The sequence below is a fragment of the Lissotriton vulgaris genome, chromosome 3_1 (genome assembly GCF_964263255.1).
Source record: "Lissotriton vulgaris chromosome 3_1, aLisVul1.2, whole genome shotgun sequence".
Lineage (NCBI taxonomy): Eukaryota > Metazoa > Chordata > Amphibia > Caudata > Salamandridae > Lissotriton > Lissotriton vulgaris.
The window spans coordinates 862,992,188-863,017,604 of NC_141689.1; the positions used below are offsets into that span (position 1 = coordinate 862,992,188).

Here is a 25,417-nt window from a genome sequence, read left to right on the forward strand (position 1 = left end):
CACTGGCTAGTGACTTTGAACATTGTCCCCTCTGCTTTCAGGTCTTCACCACTTCAGATCCACCCTTGGATCCACCGGAACTCTCCTCGTTGACCCGCCTGCACAGCATCTTCATCTTCAGGCACCATCGACCCGCATGACGAAACCCGACATTACTTCGCACCTGTGCACCCGCTTCCTGTGGGTGAGGTAACTCAGCAACGCCGGTGTTCCTACACTGGTACACGCCTCTAGTGTCTAGGTCTAAAGTTTTGTCCTTCTAGGTCACTCGGAAGGTTCCTTAAACAGTAACTTTATAACTTTTACGCACCATTGACATTGCATTGGTGCATGCGTGTGCTTTAAGCACTGCACCCGAGTCCCGCGGGCCTTTCCCGACTTCTTCACTGTTAGTCCCGAACAGCTCCAGCGATTCCCAAGGCCCTAGGCCTACTTCCTTTCCGATAGGTGGTTCTTATACCACTATTTTTGTATATGGTTTATGTGGCCCCTAGGGCTTATCCATATTGTGCAACTTTTGTATATTTAAACTGTTTTTTGTTTTAACGCATTTGGTTCTATGCTCATAAAGAGTATAGGGGATATTTGTAGTAAATAAATATATATATATATTCAATATACATCTGTGTGGTGTACTTTCATTTGGTATTCAAGGGGATTGTGTATGGTAAAACAGCTTGCTTCACATGCCTTTACAGAGTTTAGCCTAAGACTGCTTTGTCCACACTACTAGGATAGCTGGTCTATAAGGTTGACCTACAACCAATCATCATAAGGGTTGCTTGGCATAGTACAAGGTGATCACTAGAACTAGTGAGCATCATATACCAGGCCAACTTCTCACATTGGTGAGCAGCAGTTGGGATTTGAGCTTGCTGTTGTTTTACCATTACAGTCTTTGAGAGTATCAATTGAAAGATCATACAGGTACCTGCTAGGTACATATAAAACAAGACTAGTATACTTCAGTTCTACTGAACTTAGTTGTTGTAGAGGATAGGGAGTAGCACACCCTGTCTACAACTACTAGATAGGTTTAGTAGGTAAACACCAGTGTAGGTAGATTGCAACATATCCACCCACACTAGAGCAATGTTTGGAGCAGAGGGGTCCGCTGGGACTGTCCCTGTTGAGAGTGACCCTACAAGGGCACCGTCCAAATTTGCTATGCTTAATTTTAAAGAACTGAGGCAGATCTGTACCTTAAGAGGTCTCAAGACGGGTCCAACCCCTACCACAGACCACCTCCGAGAGCTTTTAGACCAGTCTGAAGCTCTAAAGACTTCTAAAGCAGACCCCACAGGGAATGCTAAAGGAGGCTCTCCCGCTGAAGATGATAATACTGACACCCCTGTCCCTGTAGTCCAGATAGATGAGGATGACCAAGTCACTGGAGATACTCAGCCTGAGGAAGAGGAGGAGGAAAAAGAGGAGACAGAAGGAGAGAACAGTGATTCTGATGATGGCAGAAATAGTCAGGTGCCAGCCAGAGGGCTTAGCAAGGCTAACTTAAGCCTACTTGGGACTGAGTCAGGGATGAACCCACTCAGACCCCCAAGTGCACTTAACCAGGAGCATAGGAGGAGGTGGAATCACTCAGGTGAATCCAATACCTCCCAGGCTTCTAGAGGTTCTCATGGTCACTCCAGAAGGGGGATGACTATCCCTCAGAGAAGGGAACATGAGGCCAACATGAGAGAGGCTGAGCTTAGGATCCAGAAAAGAGAACTGGAAGTTGCCCTGGCCCAAGAGAAACTTGCTAGAGCAAGACAGCCTAGAGAGGGTGGGTTAGTACCCACTGGTGGCAGCATTATCCCTAAGGATAAAGACAGGTCCTATGACAATAGAAACCTGAGTAAGATTATGCCCCCCTACAAAGCTGGGGATGATATCCACAAATGGATGACTGCACTTGAGAGAGCCTGCAGAGTACAGCAGATCCCTCAGAAGCAGTGGGCAGCAATCTTGTGGCTCTCCTTTGAAGGTAGAGGCCGAGACAGACTCCTCACAGTTAGTGATGGAGATTATAGAAACTACCTGGTCCTAAAGAGTGCTCTGATAGATGGGTTAGGCTTAACCACTGAACAGTACAGGTTAATGTTCAGAGAGACCCAGAAGACACAGACTCAGGACTGGTCTGAATTTGTTGAATGTGCCACTAAGGCTCTGGAGGGATGGTTGCTGGAAAGTAAGGTTACAGACTATACAGGATTGTATAATTTAATTATGAGAGAGCATATCTTAAATAATTGACAGAACCAGCAGTTGCACCAACACCTGATTGACTCAGATCTGACCTCTCCCCAAGAATTGGGAAAGAAGGCAGACAAATGGGTTAGAACCAGGGTTAAGCAAAAGAACCAGAACCAGGGTGGTGACCAGAAGAAAACCGACCAGAAGGGTGGGGAGCAGAAAGCTAAAGACCAGAAGTCTTCAACAGGGCCCCAAACTAATACTGAGGGTGGGTCCCAAACTTCCGAGGAGAAGAAGAAAGAAGGTCAAAGAAAACCCTGGTGTAGTACATGTAAAAACACCTCTCACTGGACAAGTGAGTGTAAAAAGGGTGGAGCCCCCAACACTGCAGCCCGTAAGGCACCTGCACCCACTAGTACAGCCGGCAGTGTTGGTCCACAAACTAAGGGGGTAGTGGGTATCACCTTGGGAACTGAGGGAGATTCTGGCCTAGTCAGAACCCCTATACATGCTGTTCTGATTTGTGATGGGGACATAGATTTGACCCCTACTATAAGTCCCAGTAATCTGGGCAAGTACAGACAGACACCTTTGATTAATGAAAAAGTGGCTCAAGCATACAGGGACACATGTGCCAGTGTCACTATGGTGACACCAAGCTTTGTGGACCCTGGACAATACATACCAGGTGACAATTACCTGGTGACCAATGCCAGCAATGTCACTACTACACATAGTGTGGCAATTGTTAATTTCTCCTGGGGAGGGGTAACTGGCCTAAAAAGAGTTGTGGTTAGTGCTGATCTCCCAGTTGAATGTTTGTTGGGCAATGACCTGGAGAGCTCTCTATGGTCAGAAGTTGAGTACAGGATTCGTGCAGAGATGTTAGGGATATCATCACATGTCCTTGCTGTGACCAGGTCACAGGCCAAAAAGTGCCTCTCTGAACCTCAGGTCTTGGATCCTGGAACAATGGACCAAGCATCTTCCAAGAAGAAGAACAGGAGGGTAAAAGCTGTGCCTTCCCAACTGCCTACAAGTGAGGATCAGCCTTCACAGGAAGATGATCTTGAGACCCCTGAAGGAACTGTCCCTAAAGAACTTGAACCTGATCAGGTTGAGTTTCTGGGGACAGGGGGGACCTTCAAGGGCAGACTTGGGGCAGGCTCAGTTAACCTGCCCTTCTCTTGAACCCCTCAGACAGCAGGCTGCTGCTGAGGCTGCTGGGAATGCTCAAGGTACCCATAAAGTATATTGGGATGATGGGCTCCTTTATTCAGAGGGTAGAGACCCCAAGCCTGGTACAACCAGGAGGTTGGTTATACCTCTGCAATTTAGGGGCTTCCTTACCTCGGCCCATGATATTCCCTTAGCAGGACACCTAGGCCAGAATAAGACTTGGGACAGGCTTGTCCCTCACTTTCACTGGCCTCACATGTCTGAAGCCACCAAGGAGTTTTGTCGCTCCTGTGTAACCTGCCAAGCCAGTGGTAAAGCAGGTGGCACAACAAAGGCCCCCTGATACCACTACATGTGGTGGGGTTCCCTTTGAAAGAGTGGGGATTGATATTGTAGGTCCAATGGATCCCTCTACAGCATCTGGGCACAGATCCATACTGGTGGTGGTGGACCATGCCACCAGGTACCCAGAGGCAATTCCCCTTAGGACCACAACAGCTCCTGTTGTGGCCAGGGCCCTACTTGGAGTTTTCTCCAGAGTGGGGTTTCCTAAGGAGGTAGTATCTGATAGAGTTGCCAACTTCATGTCAGGATACTTAACAGCTATGTGGAAGGAATGTGGTGTCAACTACAGGTTCACCACTCCTTATCATCCATAGTGTAATGGGCTTGTTAAAAGTTTTAACAAGACCCTGAAGGGTAGGATCAAAGGATTACCAGAATTGCTCAGGCGCAGATGGGACATCCTTCTACCCTGCTTTCTGTTTGCTTACAGAGAGGTCCCACAAAAGGGGGTTGGCTTCAGCCCCTTTGAATTGTTGTTTGGGCACCCTGTAAGAGGAACCCTATGTCTGGTGAAGGAAGGATGGGAGTTACCTCTCAAAAAGCCTAAACATGACATAGTGGACTATGTACTTGGTCTCCGCTCCAGGATGGCTGAGTATATGGAGAAGGCATCCAAAAACCTTGAGGCTAGCCAAGAATTACAGAAAACTTGGCATGACCAAAAGACTGTCTTGACTGAGTATCAGCCTGGACAGAAGGTATGGGTGTTGGAGCCAGTGGCCCCAGCAGCACTCCAAGACAAATGGTCTGGACCCCATACAATTGTTGAGAAAAAGGGAGAGGCTACCTACTTGGTGGACCTAGGAACTCCCAGGAGCCCCCACTGGGTGCTCCATGTCAACAGACTGAAGGCATACGTTGACAGGGCAGACGTGGGCTTGCTCATGGCTACAGATGGGGGGCAGGAGGAAGAGAGTGACCCTCTCCCAGACCTGTTAACTCAGAACCCTGAAGATGGCTCAGTTGATGGTGTGGCCTTAGATGGCAGCCTCACTGAACATCAGTAACATGACTGTAGACACGTTTTGCAGTCATACAGACATATGTTCTCATTGACACCCAGTCAGACTAACTGGTGTACCCATGTGGTGGACACTGGTGACAGTCTTCCTGTGAAAAGCAAGATTTACAGGCAACCTGACCATGTCAGGGACTGTATAAAGACTGAGGTGCAAAAGATTCTGGAATTAGGTGTTATTGAGCCTTCAGAGAGCTCCTGGGCTAGCCCAGTGGTTCTGGTGCCCAAACCTCACACCAAAGATGGCAAGAGAGAGATGAGGTTCTGTGTGGATTACAGAGGACTCAATGCTGTCACCAGGACAGATGCACACCCTATTCCAAGGGTAGATGAGCTCATTGACAAGTTGGCTTCTGCCAAATATTTGAGCACATTTGATCTGACAGCTGGCTATTGGCAAATCAGGTTAGCTGAGGAATCCAAAGCCAAAACAGCATTTTCTAGCCCAGGAGGACATTACCCATTTGTGGTGATGCCCTTTGATTTGAAAAATGCACCTGCCACCTTCCAAAGGTTGGTGAATCAAGTCCCTACTGGGTTGGACAACTTTTGCTCAGCATATCTGGATGATATTGCTGTCTTCAGCTCCACCTGGGAGGATCACCTGGTCCACCTGAAGGAAGTGCTAGAGGCTCTGCAAAAGGCAGGCCTCACTATCAAGGCCACAAAGTGCCAGATTGGGAAGAGTAAGGTTGTGTACTTGGGCCACCTTGTAGGTGGAGGCCAAGTTCAACCACTGGAGAGTAAGATCCAGACCATAAAGGACTGGTTCCCTCCAACTACCCAGACTCAGGTCAGAGCTTTCTTGGGCCTGACTGGGTACTACAGGAAGTTTGTTAAGAACTATGGGTCCATTGTGACTCCTCTTAATGATCGGACATCCAAGAAGTTGCCCAAAAAGGTTCAGTGGACAGTAAGCTGTCAAAAGGCATTTGATGACCTGAAGAAGGCCAATTGCTCTGCACCTATCCTGAAGAGTCCTGACTACTCAAGAGAGTTCATTGTCCAAACAGATGCTTCTGAGTTGGGAGTGGGAGCTGTGCTTTCACAACTTAATGTAGATGGTCAAGACCAGCCCATTGCTTTTATTAGCAGAAGGCTGACCCCCAGGAAGAAACGTTGGTCAGCTATTGAGAGGGAGGCCTTTGCTGTGGTGTGGGCCCTGAAGAAGTTGAGACCATACTTGTTTGGCACTCACTTCAAGATTCAGACCGACCATAAGCCCCTCTTATAGCTTAATCAGATGAAGGGTGAAAACCCCAAACTACTCAGGTGGTCCATTTCCCTACAGGGGATGGACTTTACAGTGGAGCACCGCCCAGGGACTGACCATGGCAACGCAGATGGTCTCTCCAGGTACTTCCACTTAGAACATGAAGACACAACTGGTCAAGGTTAGTCTAATGTCCCTGCGTTGGGGGGTGGGGGGGTTGTGTAGGAGAGTAGGGTCTGCTATCCTATGGTCACCCCAAATTTTTGCTTTTTGCTCCACTGGTTTATAACTTAATGTGGCTGTGGGCCTGCTAATCAGACCCACAGCCTGCTGTTCTCTCTCTAAATTAATGCCAATGCACTCTAGGTGCATTACGAATTGGAACCGGTTCACCTTATAGGCCCCTGTAACAGTGTACTACAGGTACCCAGGGCATAGGTGTATCCAAGGCCTACCAGGGGCTGCAGCAGGTATTGTGCCACCCCTGGCCTGGCCTCCATATTTGACACAACTGGCTGGGGTAAGTTGGTGTAATCACCTCTTACTTAGATATAGTATCCCTATATCTAACGCTAACTGGACACATGGTAACCTATAAGCCACTCCTATGGAAGGCCTCAGCAAACATGGAGGCAGAGTGCTTGGTTTCATGTGAGATGGTGCTCTAGCATGAGCTGAGCCTGTCTGCAGCTGTCGGGAACAACTCCCTTAGCTGTTCCGGGATAATGCCATACCATATACTCTTAAGTGCATTATAATCCTCGCGGTTATATGCTAACTTTGGTTTGGCTTTATCAAAACATGTCGAGTAAGGTGTCATGCGATTTGGAATACTATCCCCTCGACAGTACTGTCGGCGGGGATAGCATTCCACCCTTCTAGAGGGACACGACATGTACATAACCTGAACCCCGGTTAAAGTTAAACTCGAGCCTCAGCATCACAAAATGAATGCTGCCACCACAGACACATGTCTGACCTCCTGCTGCTGGGAGTCCTCCAGCTAGGGAGGCTTGGACAAAGGGTTTCCTGCCTTGGGAGGTGCGAGCACCACCCCAGACAGGATTTTGTGTATTGGTTAGGGCAGGGCTGAATAGATTGAGGCATGCCTGGGGCACACAAGGTGTCCCCGTGCATAAGCCAGTCAAAACAGGTGCTGGGGCTTTCCAGCCCCAGTCCTGGCGAGGAGCTGGACAAAGGAAAGGGGGTGTAACCGCCCCCCTTCCCGGTCCCACCCAGAGGAGGGACCTAGCAGGTGATCCACCCCTCAGATTGGGAATAAGAGTGGGAGCAGTGCCATAGCACCTCAGATCATCCTGAAATCAACTTGAAACAAAGAAGAAGACTGGACTTCGACATTCTGCTGCACAGAAGAGTGAAGAGTATCTCCCTTGTGGCCTAGGAGTGGCACACAGGCACCATCCAGCAACTCGACTTCTGCTTTGCTGCCGCCTCCTGCCAGAGCCCGATGAGACCCAGACCCCCAGACATCTCAGAGCCCGATCCATAGTCCCTGCAAAGAAGAGACCCGTGGAGGCACCGAATGACGTGGGACCGGCCATCTCGAAAGACCCCCGAGAAGCTGACTGTGCAGCACCCGAGGCACCCTCGACGCTGTGCTTTAGGGTTTGAGAAGCCCCACCACCGAGCAGCATTTGCACCGAAGATCAGCCCCCCAGCATCTCCACGATCTGCGTGGGGCCGTTTTGCACTTTGCCACTCGACGCGCCATCCCGGCCACTTGCCACGTGGCTAGCGGCCATCTTGGCGACGAAACCTACAATCAACACTGCGGGTCTGGTTGCTCCAGACTTGCCCTCGCTCCTGTAAAAAAGGGCACCCGCTCTGACCTGGCTGGTCCGAGTGAGAAGCTTGCATCGATTCCTGCGTGGCTTGCATTAGCCAAGGCCTGTTTACTCCGAACAAGAAGCCGACACCGCCATCAGCTAGAGCCTTCGTGGGACAGCTCGTGACCAACGCCTGGAGGTCCTTGACCTCTTCGTGTCCACGTGGCTGCAGAGACAATCTTCACCTCATCGCCTGTTTGCACCCGACATCGCCTGGTTCCATCCTGGTTCCACGGTAGTCACTGGCTAGTGACTTTGAACATTGTCCCCTCTGCTTTCAGGTCTTCACCACTTCAGATCCACTCATGGATCCATCGGAACTCTCCTCGTTGACCTGCCTGCAGCATCTTCATCTTCAGGCACCATCGACCCGCGTGACGAAACCCGACACTACTTCGCAAAGGGGGACCCGCTTACTGTGGGTGAGGTAACTCAGCAACGCCGGTGTTCCTACACTGGTACACGCCTCTAGTGTCTAGGTCTAAAGTTTTGTCCTTCTAGGTCACTCGGAAGGTTCCTTAAACAGTAACTTTATAACTTTTACGCACCATTGACATTGCATTGGTGCATGCGTTTGCTTTAAGCGCTGCACCCGAGTCCCGCGGGCCTTTCCCGACTTCTTCACTGTTAGTCCCGAACAGCTCCAGCGATTCCCAAGGCCCTAGGCCTACTTCCTTTCCGATAGGTGGTTCTTATACCACTATTTTTGTATATGGTTTATGTGGCCCCTAGGGCTTATCCATATTGTGCAACTTTTGTATATTTAAACTGTGTTTTGTTTTAACGCATTTGCTTCTGTGCTCATAAAGAGTATAGGGGATATTTGGAGTAAACGAATATATATATATTTTCAATATATATCTGTGTGGTGTCCTTTCATTTGGTATTCAAGGGGATTGTGTATGGTAAAACAGCTTGCTTCACATGCCTTTACAGAGTTTAGCCTAAGACTGCTTTGTCCACGCTACTAGGATAGCTGGTCTAGAAGGTTGACTTACAACCAATCATCATAAGGGTTGCTTGGCATGGTACAAGGTTATCACTAGAACTAGTGAGCATCATATACCAGGCCTACTTCTCACAACCACCACAGTGCAACATGTTGAGAGAACTTGTCCTGGATATGTACAGAACCTACATAATCATAAAACAGATAGGAACCGGTTCTAATCTGGTGCAATGGAAGAGTTTTCATTTGTTCAATTATATTCATACCTGTCAATGGCTTGAAGGTCATTGGCTGGATTCCAGGTTGGATCAAACACCACAACAACATTGGCACCAACAAAATTTAGACCTAGGCCACCAGCCCTTCAAAAAACAAACATGTTAAAAGACAGTGAGTTCTCATTAATTTCTTTTTTATGTTCAATAAATGGTATTGCTTTTTATAATGAAAAGCAGAACAAAGAAAATAAGGAGGGAGAAGATAAAGTTTCAACCTCCAACATCCAACAGTTGCACAAGGTATACAATAATGTGGCACATACAGATATAGATGATAAAGGCATGACATTACAATATGCATACATCCAGTACTCATGAAGCAACAGAAGCAGTTGGTACCTAGTTATGGGCATCAAATAAGACTGGATGAAGTGAAGCAGGCAGATGTATTCCTTTGGCGAATGTACCAACGATACAATAAATGAAAAAGAAGGAGAGGGGAGTTTTTGGGGTAGAAGGGCAGGAAGGAGAGGGGGGAGTGTGATACTATGTGAACGGAGGCTCCGAGAATCAGATATGATAAAAAGAGTAAGAATTAGTGGTCAGTAGGTGATTGCGAGATTTCCCTTTCGACAGAAAAGTCGTGATTTAAAAGGGCAAGTATATTTAACTACCCAACTTGCTAAGAGAGTCAAAGGCCAAAACGATCGATATAAAATAACAACGACTATACAAATAAAAAGGATGTCAGTTCCATGTAAATTATAACATGCCCAAAAAATGTGGTAGAAGGAAAAAAGATGGCCATACTCTTGTGAGTACTTACTGGTTGGAACCTCAAAACGCGATCTTCTTCTAATGAAGCACCTTTTATTTCAAGACGGGCTAGCGTCTCCGGGGGAAGTGTCTTTTATTTTATTAACTAAACTACAGTTTGTCTCAACGGTTGGTGTTAAGGCTAATTATGCAATTGTTGATTCATTCTGTTAGGTTATCCTCCTACCCCTCCTCCCCCGAGTAAGTACTGACTCTTGGTTTTTCACTAGGGTGACAAAAAGGTTATCTTTTTGTTGGCAACATCCGTAACCCTGCACATTTTTGTGGACGTATACTTACACTTTAGAATTCGCTTTGTCCCTGAACACCTCTCCCATCGAATATTCATTTTTGCAGATGTTCCCCCTATCATTTAGTCCTGATAAGACCTGCTCATTTTATTCTGGGTCGAAACGTCTTCCACAGCTTTGACGAACAAACTATTAATGTGGGGTCATTAAAAGGCCAACAGACAACCAATGATGACGTTTTCGTATTGTTTGTCACGAAAAACACACCTGCACTGGAATTATTTGTAAAGATTTTGTTATCTTTTTCTTGTGGTTCTGTTTCAGTGGGAACATTTTGCACGTTATTATTTGATTCAGTGATTGCAATGTTTTATGTTTTTGTGATTATGCACCAACGTAGTTAATAGATGTTTTCAGAAACATATGTGTGAATCAGTGTGGACAGCATAATTGCAATTGGCTCTTAAGCGGATGCTTTTGAACGTTTGTTCTAAATGATAACTAGGAGTGCCATTGCTTTGTTGGAGTATTCATACCCAGGCTTCGTGGGTTAAGGGTCAGCTCTTGCAGCTTAATAATATCTTACTCTTGTGCAAAACAGGGTATAGTGATTGTGTTTAGGATGCTGGTGCCAGATCCCACATTCACAAAGATGAGAGTCAAACGGTAATAAAAAATAACAGATGAAGTGTCCAGGCTGCAAAAAAGAGTTGTATCGAAATGCAAGAACTAATCTGCGCCCCTGGAGAATACTGTAGTCACATTCCATTTGATAGTTGTTTTGGCTCGTCGTTGCAACTACAGGTAAAAACCAACAATATGCAAATCAGTTTTGGCTTAAAATAGCAGTCTGCTAGCCTATGCCCCTTGGTACTGGAAGACAAGCACCCAGCGATGTCACGGCCTTGCTCGGCTCCATCGACCATGTGCAGCAAACAAAAACAAATTAATGGGATCACCTGGTAGTTACTCTGGGCGCATTTCATCATTTTTAACTCATCTGTACCATTACAGGGCGGGGTCACCCACATGCAAACGGGTCTTTGCCCCCCCTAAAATTGCACAGTCCAGCCCCAGCTCCAGAAGCATGACTTCTATGAACAGAAACACATGCTAAAATACACTGCGAAGGGTTACACAACAAGAAATATGTTCAATTGAGCCATAAGGAGCGGTCATAAAGTCACATGACCGCTGAGACTGCAGTCCTTCTAGTCACTAGCTGGAATTATAATACTACATGCTTCTAAAATAACTGCAAGGGTGCTGCTACAATTCCAATGCCATGCTCAAAGGGGCACACAAAAATATCTCACATTGTAGAGACAAGGCAAATGTTCACATCTTGCGTGATGTTGAACTCCTTTACAATCTTTACACGCTCTTCGGGCTTTGTAGTCCCATCCAGTCTTCTATAATCCAGCCCAGAAGCCATGCAGTACCGTTCCAAGACATCGAGCAACTGCAAGAAAAGAGATGGAGAGTGAAACAACCGTCAGCTATTACTAGAGGAGTTAAATGTTTTTTTTCTTTTTCCCAAAATGTGCATGCCACTTAATGATCAAAACCCTGTAGAAACAGAAGCCAAAGTAATAGCACTATGACGCATGCGTGAAATATTGTGAAGACGTGATGGGACTGGCAAGGCTAGGTCTACAGATAAATGTTTTAGCAAGCAGCAGGTGTTAGCAGGAGAGGTCGGAATCGGCCGTGGGAGCTTTTGAGGGAAAAATTGGTTGGGGCTCATGTAGAGGTTGATTAGGGAATTGGAATTTTTATTTTAGGCTCTTTAAATATATGCAATGTGGTAAGGGAAGCCAAAGTGGGACTGCCTCCTATTCACAAGAAAGAGGCGTTACAGGCACTCATTCAATCATTATCTTACAAATGTATTTTTTAGTTGGTTTTATCATGTCTAACCATACCAACAATAACACACCACTGTGTCAGATACAATCTGTACATAAGTCCAAGGAGTACAGAAGACAAGCTCAACAAGACTACACCAAGTTCCAAAGGATAATGTTTAACAAAGGTATCCATCAGTACAGACAATGTTTCCCAACTCCTTCTTCCCTCCTATCTGTCAGATTTAGGTCTTGGCGATAAGTATGGGTTTTCCCCTCCTTGACATTCCCTTCTTCCACCGGGGTAGTTGGTCAACCATCAGGTTCGCAGTCCAGGCCCTAGAAGGCATGCCAGGGGCCCCCCATACTTCGAAAAATCTGTTTGGGCAGCCCTAGCAGTGTATACCACACACTCTGCTTCCATATAGTATGTCATGCCAGTGACGAACTAGCCCAGAGTAGGAGCTGGGGCACCCCATTCTCTAGCGATGTCTTGCTTAGTCAGGATGAAACCCAATGCATAGAATAAGAGCTGTGTCCTGGGCAAGTTCACTTCACTGGGGATGCCTGATATTATAAAGTGGGGGCTCAAGGAACTTACACCCCCAATATGGACGTCAGTCTAAAGGTTACCACCTTCTAATACGGTTGTATACAGGGCCAGTCCAGAGTGAATGAAAGTAGAAAGTAATCGCCTCCCCTACTGCAGGCAGGTGGGTGAGCGTGATCTGAATAGTTTAAACAATCGATGTTGGTTTCTGTAAAGGACTTCAAGTTGCATAATTCTCAGGCTCGGTTTTAATTGCTACTTCTGTAGTCTGCATCAAGCCTGTCTCCCAATCCACGTCTTCAAAGATGCCCATGTCTACCTCCAGGGTGTGATAAATATGGGAGATGCCTTGGAGGTTAGTTCCTTCAAGAGTATCCTGCCCTCCGGGGGACTGTTATCCGCCAGTTTCCTCCTAGGGATGTCCTCCGCTCATAAAGGATGTCAGAGCTGTAGGTATCTAAAGTGTTGGGATTCGCATAGATCATTTTTATCCTGTAATTCATTCAATAACTTCATGCTCCACCCCCTAACAAGTCCGCTAGGGGGAAGGCACCAATGAGGCCCCAAGCTTTCATCCCAGTCAGTTCAAGCCTTAAGAATGTATTGAGATTTAAAAGTGGGATCCACTTTTTTGAAACACTAAAGTCATAGCAGTGGAAGCAATTCAATACGTTTTGGTCCAGCTTTTCAGTAGCTGCTCTGCTTTAAATATTTCAAATAGTAATGATCAAACACCTTAACACAGACACTTCCTCGCAGGAAAGCGTAGACCTCGGATAACTCAGCAAATGGTGACGCTACCTTGTCTGTGCAAGCACAGTGCAGTCTAAACATATGAGCACGCTGGGCAGTTGCCCGGGGGCCCCATGAGCATAGGGTCCAATGCTAATCAATGCACAGTCTAGAATGTAATCTAAGTTTATTTTATCGATAATTTACATTTTTATTCCTGTGAGTGGTTGTGAAGGCAGTGCCAAGTGTACTGCTTTGCCCCGGGGGCTCATAATACTTTAAGACAGTCCTGTACAAGCAAACCTTCTTTTCTAACATTTTCTGTGCGGGGCCTGATAGGTTGCTCCTGAAACACTATAATACTAATAGTTCTCAATCAAGGTATTTGAAACATACAAGGGAGAGCACCCACTGTGAAGCAGGGATCTTCAGAGGATCAGAAGTAACCAGGAAAAGTATGCACAGAGATTACAACATGCAATGTGATAATGACAATAAAGGTAACAAAGGTAACGGAGTGCCAGTCACGACTGTAAAGGTATTTTCTCACAGGTTACACCACAGGGTAGGAAAGGGGTGTTTCACAGCTTACACCAAGTAGGAGGCAGTGAATATGGTAGAGGTCCCTGTAGAATTCGTATTTAAACAAAGGGTTTGGAGGTATAGAAGAGAATGGTTTCAGTATTGTTTGTGCTTGGGTGTTTAAGTAAATGTGTTGGGCTGGGAGTAGACTTGGTTGCAGTAGCAGGGAACTCCGGCAGAGGTATGTTTTTATTAGCAACAGAAAGGAAGTTACACTATCATGCTTTAGTATTCGGCTCACATGATTGTTCAAGGCAAAACATTGGGGATACTATTTAAAACGTAGATAGCAAGGGGATTATTTAGCACTTATTTTTGCAGATAACTTAAATGTGTTTCTTTTCTATTATTCCCGTTACTCCTGACGACGGACTGTATAGCCCGAAATGCATTAGGTGGAATACCATTAGGTTTCATAATGTGAAATGTCTAATTCTTTTAAAGTGTCGCTGACAAGGCCCGGATGGGCATGCAGAGGACAATGAAAAACATGAAATAATTTTGGAATTGTGCTGCCATCAAAGTGGATGTTAACTGATAGATAACATTTGGAATAAGAATTATTGGAATAAAAATCGCAAACAAATGGATTAATGTGTGGAGAGTACATGATGTGAATTGGTTCACTGATGGAACTATTCCTCCACCAGGCTGTGCTACTGCTTGACGCGTCAAATACATGTCATTTACACAATGACAATAAAGGACAAAAAATTAAATTATATAAAGGACTACAATTACCAGAAAACATTGGGACATCACTGTGCAGCCGTGTTTGCCACATAATCCATCATCTGCCGATTTTAACAAAAAATACATTGTTTGTATGTCAAAGGGTTCAAGAGTTACTAAATTGTCGCGACGAGCTGCCACGTGGTGAAGACCCTTTGCAAAGGTTTACTGGTCATCTTTCTGTTGCTTGTTGATATATTTATATGTTAAACTGGTACCAATGAGATGCAACCTAGGCTCAGAGAGTGTTAATAAGTGTAAATGCATTCTCTGGTGCAATTCATAGATCTTCTTATCTGTGAATTACAAATTTGATACAACTCATAAATCTGGTGAGGAGGTTCTACTCTTTGCCGCTCATGGATCTGGTGCAGGTCAACAATTGTCCTGGATAGCCTATCTTCTAATGTAGATAGAATTCCTGTTGATACTCCACTAGATGCTGCTTGTAGACCTCTTGAGAGCACTATCCCTTTTCTGCGTGCAGATGTACATGAATTAATCACATTTCATTACCCACTTAAAACTAGCAGTTGACTGAACAGCTACCTAAATACAATAATTTTGATTGGGTCTACCTCATATATTTAAGAACCTGAGCAGCAACAGTATGCTGAAGCTTTGCTTCATTCACCCTCTATCATAAGCTGTACATACCCATTATAAAGTGGCACATGGACCACAGCAGAAATGGGTACACAAACTCCAGTCTACTTTGGTTACAGTCCTCCTTCCTTTGCTCGCTCTCTCAATCCGCTGCTGACGGTGGTATGGTACCGTGGCAACCACATATAAGTGTGCTCAATATGGCGCTCGGGTTGAACACTTGGAGCACGCTGCACAGGACGATGCTTTGGATATGTAGCGGGAGAGGTCAATTTCAGTGTGGATAGGGGCCACCTAGTAGCGTGATACACACTGTAAATTAAATCTGTGACCTTCCTTACCAGGTTTAGGCCCTAGCAGGAGTGCGAGATTTTTCAATGGAAACTTTGCATCCATTCCACTACAGTTGCTAAATACGTACATTGGAGATCCAGGAGTTGGCACAGCCCACTCTTGTATGCATTATTTTACCAGATTTGCATTTAGTTCATACTAGTTTCAGGTACATCAATCCCACTGTTTGCTAATGTCATTTAGACTGCCTATGACATAAGGGCTTTTCTACAGATGCAACGAAATATCAAATTATGACACTGAGCTTCATATTAGATGCCCATGTAGGAGTTTTTTTTAGAACTGGTCCTGGCACAACATGGTTTTTGCTATACTGAGAGTCTTCAACAATTATGGCAATGAGTCTTTACAACTCCTGCCCATTTATTACATTTTAGAAGAGTATTGGTTGCCTTTTGGCCGTATTTGGAGTCCGAAGAATGCTTACTCGTCATCACGTTGCATGACACAAATTTATGAGTTACTGCTCCTCTTATTACACTGTGAGAGCGCAGGCGCCATATAGTTTAGGCTTTTACAGTACTTGACACCACTGTATGATGTACTGGTTTCTTTGTGGCTGAATGTAGCAACAACATAACACGTTTGACATTTATTTATCAGTTATAAATTCTAGGTACTGGATTGTCAAAGGCTCTTGAATATGCAAGCTGCATGTTGAAAATTTTAGCTCCACTACAATGTTTTGGCTGGAACTTCTAAGGCATGCCTGCTTTTTGTAATATTCATTACATGATATCTCTATGTCTCTATCAGCAATGCATTTGGGTTGGTTCTCAACACTTTATGTATTATATAACTGTATGGACACCCATTTGACCGTGATAGGTTTAATGAATTTCATTGGTTGACTAATTTCAAATCATTATATAGATTTTGTTTGCTTTCATGTTTTGCTATTATTTCACTTTTTTGTGCTCGATGAAACTTCGCTGGTCTGATAACCAGCACCTTAGCTGGTAATAGAAGGGTTGGTTTTTAAATTTTTACATAGCTTTTAATTTATTGTGTGTAAATAAATTGAATATGAGTGAATGTACCTTTTTGTGGCCCTGCAGAAGTCCTAAGGAGACGAAACATGTGGCCTTTCCTTTTAGGATATTGTCATTGGCTACAAATTGGTTTTATAAGAATGAGAAAGCTTTGATGACAAACCACATTCAGGAGGACCATTTCTCGATTTATTAAAGGGATAATGAAGGATGAACATTTATTTGCATTTCATGGTCAATAACTCAGTGTGACTTCACTTATGCATTTGGAGTTTTGGTTTTGCTATTGTGGAAGCATCCCTTGCTCATGGGGTTTCAACGTTTTTCAAGTATCTTGCACAGCCTTCAGGAATAGTCTGACAATTTGAGATGAATAAACTCCAGTTAAAATGATTTCGCTAGGATATAGCAGGCATCTAGATATTCTATAGGAGGTCACTCGTCTGAGGACTCTAATGCAAGTCATTAGCGAAAATTGAGACTTTGATTTGACTAAATTCAGGCACTAGGATTTTCATTATTGTTTTAACCACAAAGTGATTCAGGAGCTCACATTTGATAAAGAGCAACCTATTTGAAAATAAAAATTATCAATATAGAGGAGGAGTGGTAGCAACTTTATTCACCACCTTTTTTCCCCGCTGCGTCCAGGTAAACGCAATACAAAATAGAAAAGAAGAGTAGTAAGGCTGCATGTTTCATTTAGTAGTTTTCCAAATACACAGGGAAATTCTTCAATTTTTGTTCACAACAAAACAAGTATAATCTAACCATTCTGTACTTGTGTCTGCACAAGCTTTACAGTGCTTTGAAGGAAACCTTTCTCCACATTTCTGCACGTGGCATTCATCAACCACACCCATAATACATGTTGCTTAGGTAAAAATAGCACTCATGATGTGTTTAAAAGTTCAGGGAACAAACAGGTGCTACAAAAATGACCTCTTGTTTTTGTAAGGAACACAATAACTTGCAAAATAAGTCACTGGAGTTTAGGACTAAAGCCAGTAAACTACGTTTATCGTAATTAAACCGAGTGTTGAAATTATATGTCAGTTAGAATAGAAACAAAGATAAACAGTTCCTGGCACCAAAGAAACAAGTCAATTTAACCTAGAGGCTAGAACAAAGTCCCTGAAGAGACCTTCCTGGCTGCAGCACGACAGACCTCTCTCACATGAGCTCTAAATTAAGAATAGCGTATCCATTAGATCCGATTTATGACAGCAGTTCAACTGAAAGTTTGCCAGAATCGATTCTGCGAAACACATAGCCTTAGACTGGTAACAGAAAGTATGTTTTGATATCAAACAAGGAGTATATTGTACTAATTACATTGCTTTTATGTACATACCGGTCTTGTGATCTTGAGCCTCAGTTAACCAATTAATTACCTCCTCGAGCTGATGTTAGAGGGATTCTATCCGTGGAGACACTCTTGTATTGCAAATAAAACTGTTAATGTTCAAGATCTGCCTGCCCAGGAATGCTATAAGACAGAATTGCCTAACACGGGAGTGAGTCCACCGAGACCGTGTGAAAGAACGCAGAAGCTCTCTGTTTTGAGAAATTAGCATTTGCAACTGCAGGGCAATGTAGTGTGGGCAACTGCAGCAGAACAGGACAGATTAGAATAGGTTAAATGACATACAGAGATATGACACTGAACAGTTTTTGGAACTTTAGCCCAGGGCACTACAACTATTTCACCATTGGTGTCTCTGGGTAGTACTGTTATCCTAAGGGTTGCAGATACAGCAAAAATATTTTTTTTCAAAGCAATAAGCAATCCTCTTTTCTTTTAAACAATAACCAAAATCAAACTTCAGTCCCTACTCATTTTTCAGTTCATAAATTCCAAACTCTATTTCTTCATCGAGATTCTTTCTTTCGAGGTTCAAACATTTTGATAAAAAAATTCATGATTATCAGATTTACACAATATAAAAAAGGTGTTTTTTTTAAAGAGAAATCTGCAACACTTTATTGAGTTGCAGTCTTATACAAATGACGGTACTACTTCTTCAGACACCGATCCAAGACATTCCGATTAAGGTGAAGTGTACTTTCTGTTCAGGATTCTCTTTTTGGTTGGTCTTTTGGCAATTGGCGATTTACTCTCACTGTTCTTTAAGTTGATTTCAAAAAATTCTAGTGTTTCTCTGATGAACTCTAATTTTCCATTCTCCCAGTGTCCGTTCTTGCAAGTCTACAAACAAAGAAAACCCAAGGTATTGGGTATTGAGACCTAGTCCAAGGGTGTGGCTCCTAATCAGTGTGATCAGGAAGAACCTGAAAGACAGAAAAATGTATTTCTTGATTCCCCTCACTCACCAGGGTTTCCCCACGGTGACATGCTTCATCATTGGGGCCATCCCAGTTCTCTACGAACTGGGGCATGCTACAACTTGTGGAATTACGTAGGAGCACTTTAAGTTGAAGACTATGTGTGGGGCAGTGTGTTGTGGAGTGGTTAGAAAGTGATTAAAAATACCTTGATAGTGGGCTTAAACAACTTTATTCTTGCTCCTAGGTTGGTATGTTTAAAAGGGGGTGTTACACTGGGAAACCTAACTGAGATGGATAGGAATTTAGTGTATGATCAATATGTTTCGAGCCTACCCCTAGCTCTTCATCAGGACCACACAGGGGCCAGCCCTGTGTTTGCTACTCCTAATAAACCTAAATAAGAAAATAAAGATTGTGAAAAAACAAAGAAAAATAGGGAAAACGCCCCTACTTATAAAGCATGCATAATTTATACATACGATCCTTATGTCAAGTTGTATATCTGTAATGGTAAAAATGGAGAGAAATCGTTAGAGAGCAAAACTTCCCTCAATCGAGCGGGGGTACACATTATATTCTTCCATGCTGCTGTGCTCCATATGGGTGGTTTACTCCATAATGGTGCGTGCAGGCATCCAGGATGAGCGTGGTTGTGCCTTAAAGGTATAAAACATGCCTGTCCGACGTGCAGCATGAATATATATATGTATAAACACAGTAAAACACAACTCAAGTGGTGACACAAATGACAATCACTCCACACAAACAGGTAAAAAAAAATGTTGGGCGTATTTTGAATCTTTACTTTGTTTTAAGCGAGTTTGCGCTTCATGGACTGGGGGTGAGGGGGGTCTCCCTATGAAACAATCCTGCCAGAATGAGAAGATGGGAGAGGTTAGCGCATTCAGATAATGGAGGTAAAATAATAGAGGCAAAAATAATTGAGGTCTGAACGGGCTCTCGTTACGATGAAGGTGAAGGTACGGCTGGCTCACGACCTTCCTACCGAGACCTGTGGGAGCAAATACACTTACTTCAGTGCTGGGGACGCCGCGTCTGGCCACCTAGATCCCTCCCCGTCGGACCGCATTTTAGCGTGTCTCTGGCAGGGTGCTGATTATAAGACTTCTGTGTCTTCCACGTGTTGGTCTGTGAAGACTAGACCTCTGGGCCACCATCGCACCAAGAGGTTTGATTATAAGGAACGAACCCTTCATATTTCAGAAGGATTAGATATTCAAGAAAGATTGGTCGCTAATCTTGTGGCACTGCACCAGGGAATGGCTAGTGCTGATAATAAAAACAGCAGCACGCCTGTCAGAAGCACTGAAACCGGACATTCATACACTAGATATCCGCCTCAAGTCTTATCAAAGCACCACGAAAATGAAAAAACGTCTGGAAGAACTGAATAAAACCATGACGGAATTTGAGATTGGGATGAAAGACACAAAATATGTAAAACTAAGAAAAGATCAAAAATCATTCACACATGATAAAGTATACCCCTATACCAAGGACGACTATGTACCATGCAGGAGGAGCCCAGGCTACAACACAGACAGCGAGGGAACCGATTCTGGCTCAGACAGTTCAGATTCATCCAACAACTACAATCGCAACAGTAACCGGAGATCCAGGAGGACACGGGGATACTACGGAAGGTTCCAAAGGGGGCAACCTTTTAACTGGCCCGCATACCCGGGACCTCAGCCTTACTGACCACAGCCGCCCTTCTTCTACGGACCACCCCACACTATGACCAAGTACAGGACCAACAGACCCAGTCTTTTTTAGGCCGGGGCAAAGGGATGCAATGAGGAAAAAACAGAAAAGGACAACAACTCCAATGGGCACAACCTCTGGAGACATCGAGGAGCCACACACGGAGCATGGGCCCACCAGACAATCCAACGACAAGCAACAACCTAGTCTAGTTGTGAATCTATCTGATGTCACATTAACACGTACACGACTGTCAGTACTAGAAAAAGGGTTAGGCTTTGTACCCACTCCTTCTGTAGACAGATTCAAACTCAGCTATGAAGTCAAAGAGTTCATAAGGAAAATTAAAGTAGAGGTCTTCTTTAAGGACACACCACCAACTGAAGAACAAAGAAGTGACACAGGATTGAGGAAGAAATCTAATTTCACACCACCGCCTGCCAACCTACCGGTGGAACAATTAGCTTTTGAAAAAGCAGTAATGAAAGAAGTCACAGAACTAGACCAGAGGACCATCAAGATGTTCCACAACAAAAGCAACACTGAACAAGAGGCAAAACAACAACTTTCCACCAATGATACAATCACAATAAAACCAGCAGACAAAGGGGGAGCAATCGTTCTACAGAACACTACGGACTACAAAAATGAATGCCTCTGCTTGTTAGCCGACGAAAGAAACTACGTTCGCATCAACAAAGACCCCATGAAACGACTACCGATTGACATTGCCTTTCTCAAAGAAGAATCACTAACCAACGACTGGATAAGTAAACAAGCATTTGCAATGCAATAGGTCTCGCAGTTGTTAGAGTTTGAGTTATTGGCATTGTAAATGGCAATGCCTTTTATTTATGTGTTGTTTTTTAAAACATAAATAAAAGGCATTGTCAATTACAATGCCAATAGGTTATAAACTCTCGCAAATGCGAGACCTATTGCATTGCAAATGCTTGTTACAAACTGTTTAGTGTGGATACTCCGTTTCGCTGATGCAGGCCATCCAACAAAAGTCCTGTTCCCCTGAGTTTATAATCCTTTATTACCAGTTATACTCATGTACACACTTTAAATTGGGTGGATGGGACAATTGGTACATTTGGGAAAACTGTCCACGTCAATCAACCTCTAGATAATACCCAGAATATTATGCATAACCCCAAACACCAATGCTCTTTTCTGTGAACATTGGACTCTTTTGTGACTTTTTGTTTTTAAGAAAATGTTTGTCCTCACCACACAATATTCAGCAGATAAAGGTCATGAACAGTCCCCCCACAGGGTTAGTCGGCAATAAGCTCAGTGCATTTCCTACATCTCCCTTTGTTCAAAAAGTAAGAAAAAGGACATCGAGCTCACCAACACAAGCCTCGCATTATTCACATTGTCATAACATTGCTCGCATTAATAAACAGTGAAAATTCAACCCCCTCATTGAAAAACAAAATTCACTGCCGCAGCCCGGCTTGAACAGGAAGCCAGGCAACCTGTGTTGGGACGGGGGCGGGGCTGCAAAAAGACAGGAAGCAGACGGGAGCCTACCCCGCGCTCCTGTGCTGAAGCGCTCCTGTGCCCGTCAGCCGGAAGATTTGCGTGTCAGCTAGCGGGGCTCCTGTGCTCGTGGAGAGCCCCGCCTGCTGCTGAGGATGACCCGCTGCCTGCCGAGGGAGAGAGGAACACACGAAAAGAACTCGGTGAGTGGGGGGGAGGGGGTGCGAGTGCGCGCGAGTGTGTCTGTGCGAACTCGGTGAGTGGGGTGGGGGGTGTGCGCCCGTGTGTTTGTGCGCGAATGTGTGTGTGCGCGAGTGTGTCTGTGCGCGTGTGTGCCTGTGTGTGCGCGTGTGTCTGTGTGTGTGTATGTATGCATGCGTGCGTGTGTAGAAAGAGCCGATGACTGGTGGGGGGAAGCGCGCGTGCGTTTCAGTCTGTGTGGTGGCTGGCTCTGTGCGCACGCATGGACGGAGCCGACGTGCGCATTCGCGCACCCAAATCCTGTAAAAGCTTGTAACACACGCTTGTCCCTCATTCCCCCGAGTCAGGCAACTTAAAGGCTCCTGCTGGTGCATCCTTCGGATGCAGTACCAGCGAGCCCTAAAAAGAAGCGCATTTTCTTGAAAACACCAACCCCACGACCCCCTACTTCGACACTATTCCAAAAATCCATAAACATCTGGACAAACCACCTGGGAAACCCACAGTGTCGGGGATAGGTTCCATTTTAGAACCACTGTCTAAGTTTGCAGACGCATTCTTACGCCCTATTATACAGAAAACTGACACCTATCTACAGGACACTAAGGCAGTTCTCTGCCTTTTGAAAGGTCATTTGAAACAAAACCTGCCTTTTAGGCAATTCCTTCGCCTCAGAAGGAACTGCACTGACAAACATGACTACAACACAACAAAGCAAGGGATCTGTGAGAAACTCCTGAAACAACTACCCAAAACATCTTGTATCTAGGGCGAGAAAAAGAGCTGCAAATATTAACAGAGAAGCCTTACTTGAGCCCAAAATAACCAACAGCTCAGAATCCAAAAGACCCATTTGCACAACCACATTTAACATGGCCTCAGACAGAGTCATCAAAATAGTGAAGAAACACTGGCACACACTAAATAGTGGAGGTCTGAACATACCTACACCTATGTTTAGCCACAAACGCGGCATGAACTTGAAGAACCATTTAGTGCATACACGACCCAGATCCACAAATACAAAATGTGGCAGTGTCTGGAGGTTACATCCATTACCCGCAGTTCACTACCCCTGCAGCGTCTGCCACCTAACAGCAGTAACCAATTCTCAAACTGTAACACAGCAGGAGTAGTGTACCTCATCACGGTCACATGCTACCTCCACTATGTGGGTATGACTACGAGAAAAGTGAGCACCTGCATAGTGGAGCACAAGAGCAACATACATTGTAAGCGCGCCACCACAACAAGGACTGTCCACTTCATCGAAAAACAACATACACCCAACGACTTGAGATGGGTAGTGCTAGAACACATCAGCAATAAAGATAACCTAGAAAAAGAGGTTGCACGAGAGAGAACAACGTTGGGTGTTTAAACTCCGCACTGATACCCAAGGTCTCAAAGAGGATATACCCTGGGGGCTGTTGTGCTGATTTATTCCACAGTACCTGTATCTTTACCACTGGTATGGTCTGAAATAACGATAAGCTGGGAGTACTAAACACCTTATGTGTGTTTTTCCCCCACTGACATTTTCTGATAACATTATGTACGATAAGCTGGGAGTACCAAAAACCTTATGTGTGTTTCCCCCACTGACATTCTCTGAAAACATTATGTACAGCAAGATCACAAACCATACACATGCCGTGTGCCTTAGTGGGGACATATGATGAGCAGCACTAGTCGGTTTGGCATAACATAGTGTATTGTTCAACTTTTCAAACCGATGCCATGAACTCCAACCTCACCAGGGGATAATGTTTAAAAAAACTACTCATGCATGAGACATACAACGCTTATGCCCCGCAATTACCTACTCATTCAAAAGGTTTCCAAACAATTGTCACAAATTAGTTAAGAAACAATTCCTCTAAATAACGTTTCTTTTGCCATACATTATCATTCTAATAAATGTTTGTTTATTGGGAGTGCGCATCACGGCACATAAGGCTTAAGGACCTGTATTTATCTCTACCAATTTGTTTTTACTAATTATTTAACACAAGAATACAGCGGAACACACCAGCGTATCCTACAAACATGGCCGCCACCCTTTGCCTTCATCAGCGGCCATTTTAGCATCTTTCGCGGCCTAGTCTTTACAGACCAACAGGCGGGAAACACAGAAGTCTTGTAATCAGCACCCCGCCGGAGACACACTAAGATGCGGTCCGGCGGGGAGAGGTCTAGGTGCCCAGACACAGCGTCCCCAGCACTGAAGTAAGTGTATTTGCTCTCACAGGTCTCGCTAGGAAGGTCGTGAGCCAGCCGTAGCTTCATCGTAACGAGAGCCCGTTCTGACCTCAATTATTTTGCCTCTATTATTTTACCTCCATTATCTGAATGCGCTAACCTCTCCCATCATCTCATTCTGGCAGGATTGTTTCATAGGGAGACCCCTCCCACCAACTTCGCATAAAACAAAGTAAAGATTCAAAATATGCCAAATTTTTTTTTGACCTGTTTGTGTGGAGTGATTGTCGTTTGTGTGTCACCACTTGAGTTGTGTTTTACTGTGTTTATACATATATATATATATATATTCACGCTGCACGTCGGACAGGCATGTTTTATACCTTTTAGGCACAACAACGCTCATCCTGGATGCCTGCACGCACCATTATGGAGCAAACCACCCATATGGAGCACAGCAGCATGGAAGAATATAATGTGTACCCCCGCTCGATTGAGGGGGGTTTTGCTCTCTAACGATTTCTCTCCATTTTTACCATTACAGATATACAACGTGATATAGGGATTGAATGTATAAATTACGCATGCCTTATTAGTAGCAGCGTTTTATCTATTTTTCTTTATTTTTTCACTATCTTTATTTTCCTATTTAGGTTTATTAGGAGAGGCAAACAGAGGGCTGGCCCCTGTGTGATCCTGATGAAGAGCTAGGAGTAGGCTCGAAACATGTTGATCATACACTGAATTCCTACTCATCACAGTTAGGTTTCCCAGTGTAACACCCCCTTTTAGACATACCAACCTAGGAGCAAGAATAAAGTTGTTTAATCCCACTAGCAAGGTATTTCTAATCACTTTCTAACCACTCCACCACACACTGCACCATACATAGTCTTCCACTTAAAGTGCTAGTACGTAATTTCGCAAGTCGTAGCACGCCCCAGTTCGTAGAGAACTGGGATGGCCCCAATGATGAAGCATGTCACCGTGGGGAAACCCTGTGAAAGAGAGGGGACTCAAGAAATACATTTTTCTTTCTTTCAGGTCCTTCCTGATCACACGGATTAGGAGCACACCCTCGGACT

General features: G+C 44.6%; 1 protein-coding gene across 3 annotated transcripts in view; it reads right to left on the minus strand.

Moving 5' to 3' along the window:
• The window catches only part of ERCC6L2 (ERCC excision repair 6 like 2), a 1,198,109-nt gene that overhangs the window by 556,224 nt on the left and 616,468 nt on the right, over positions 1-25,417 (minus strand). For all 3 annotated transcript variants that reach the window (XM_086961179.1, XM_086961178.1, XM_086961180.1), the window contains 2 exons: positions 11,346-11,491; positions 9,011-9,106 (listed from right to left, as the gene is read on the minus strand). In XM_086961179.1, the coding sequence (XP_086817305.1) occupies positions 9,011-9,106; positions 11,346-11,491 (242 nt within the window). The remainder of the gene's footprint in view (positions 1-9,010; positions 9,107-11,345; positions 11,492-25,417) is intronic.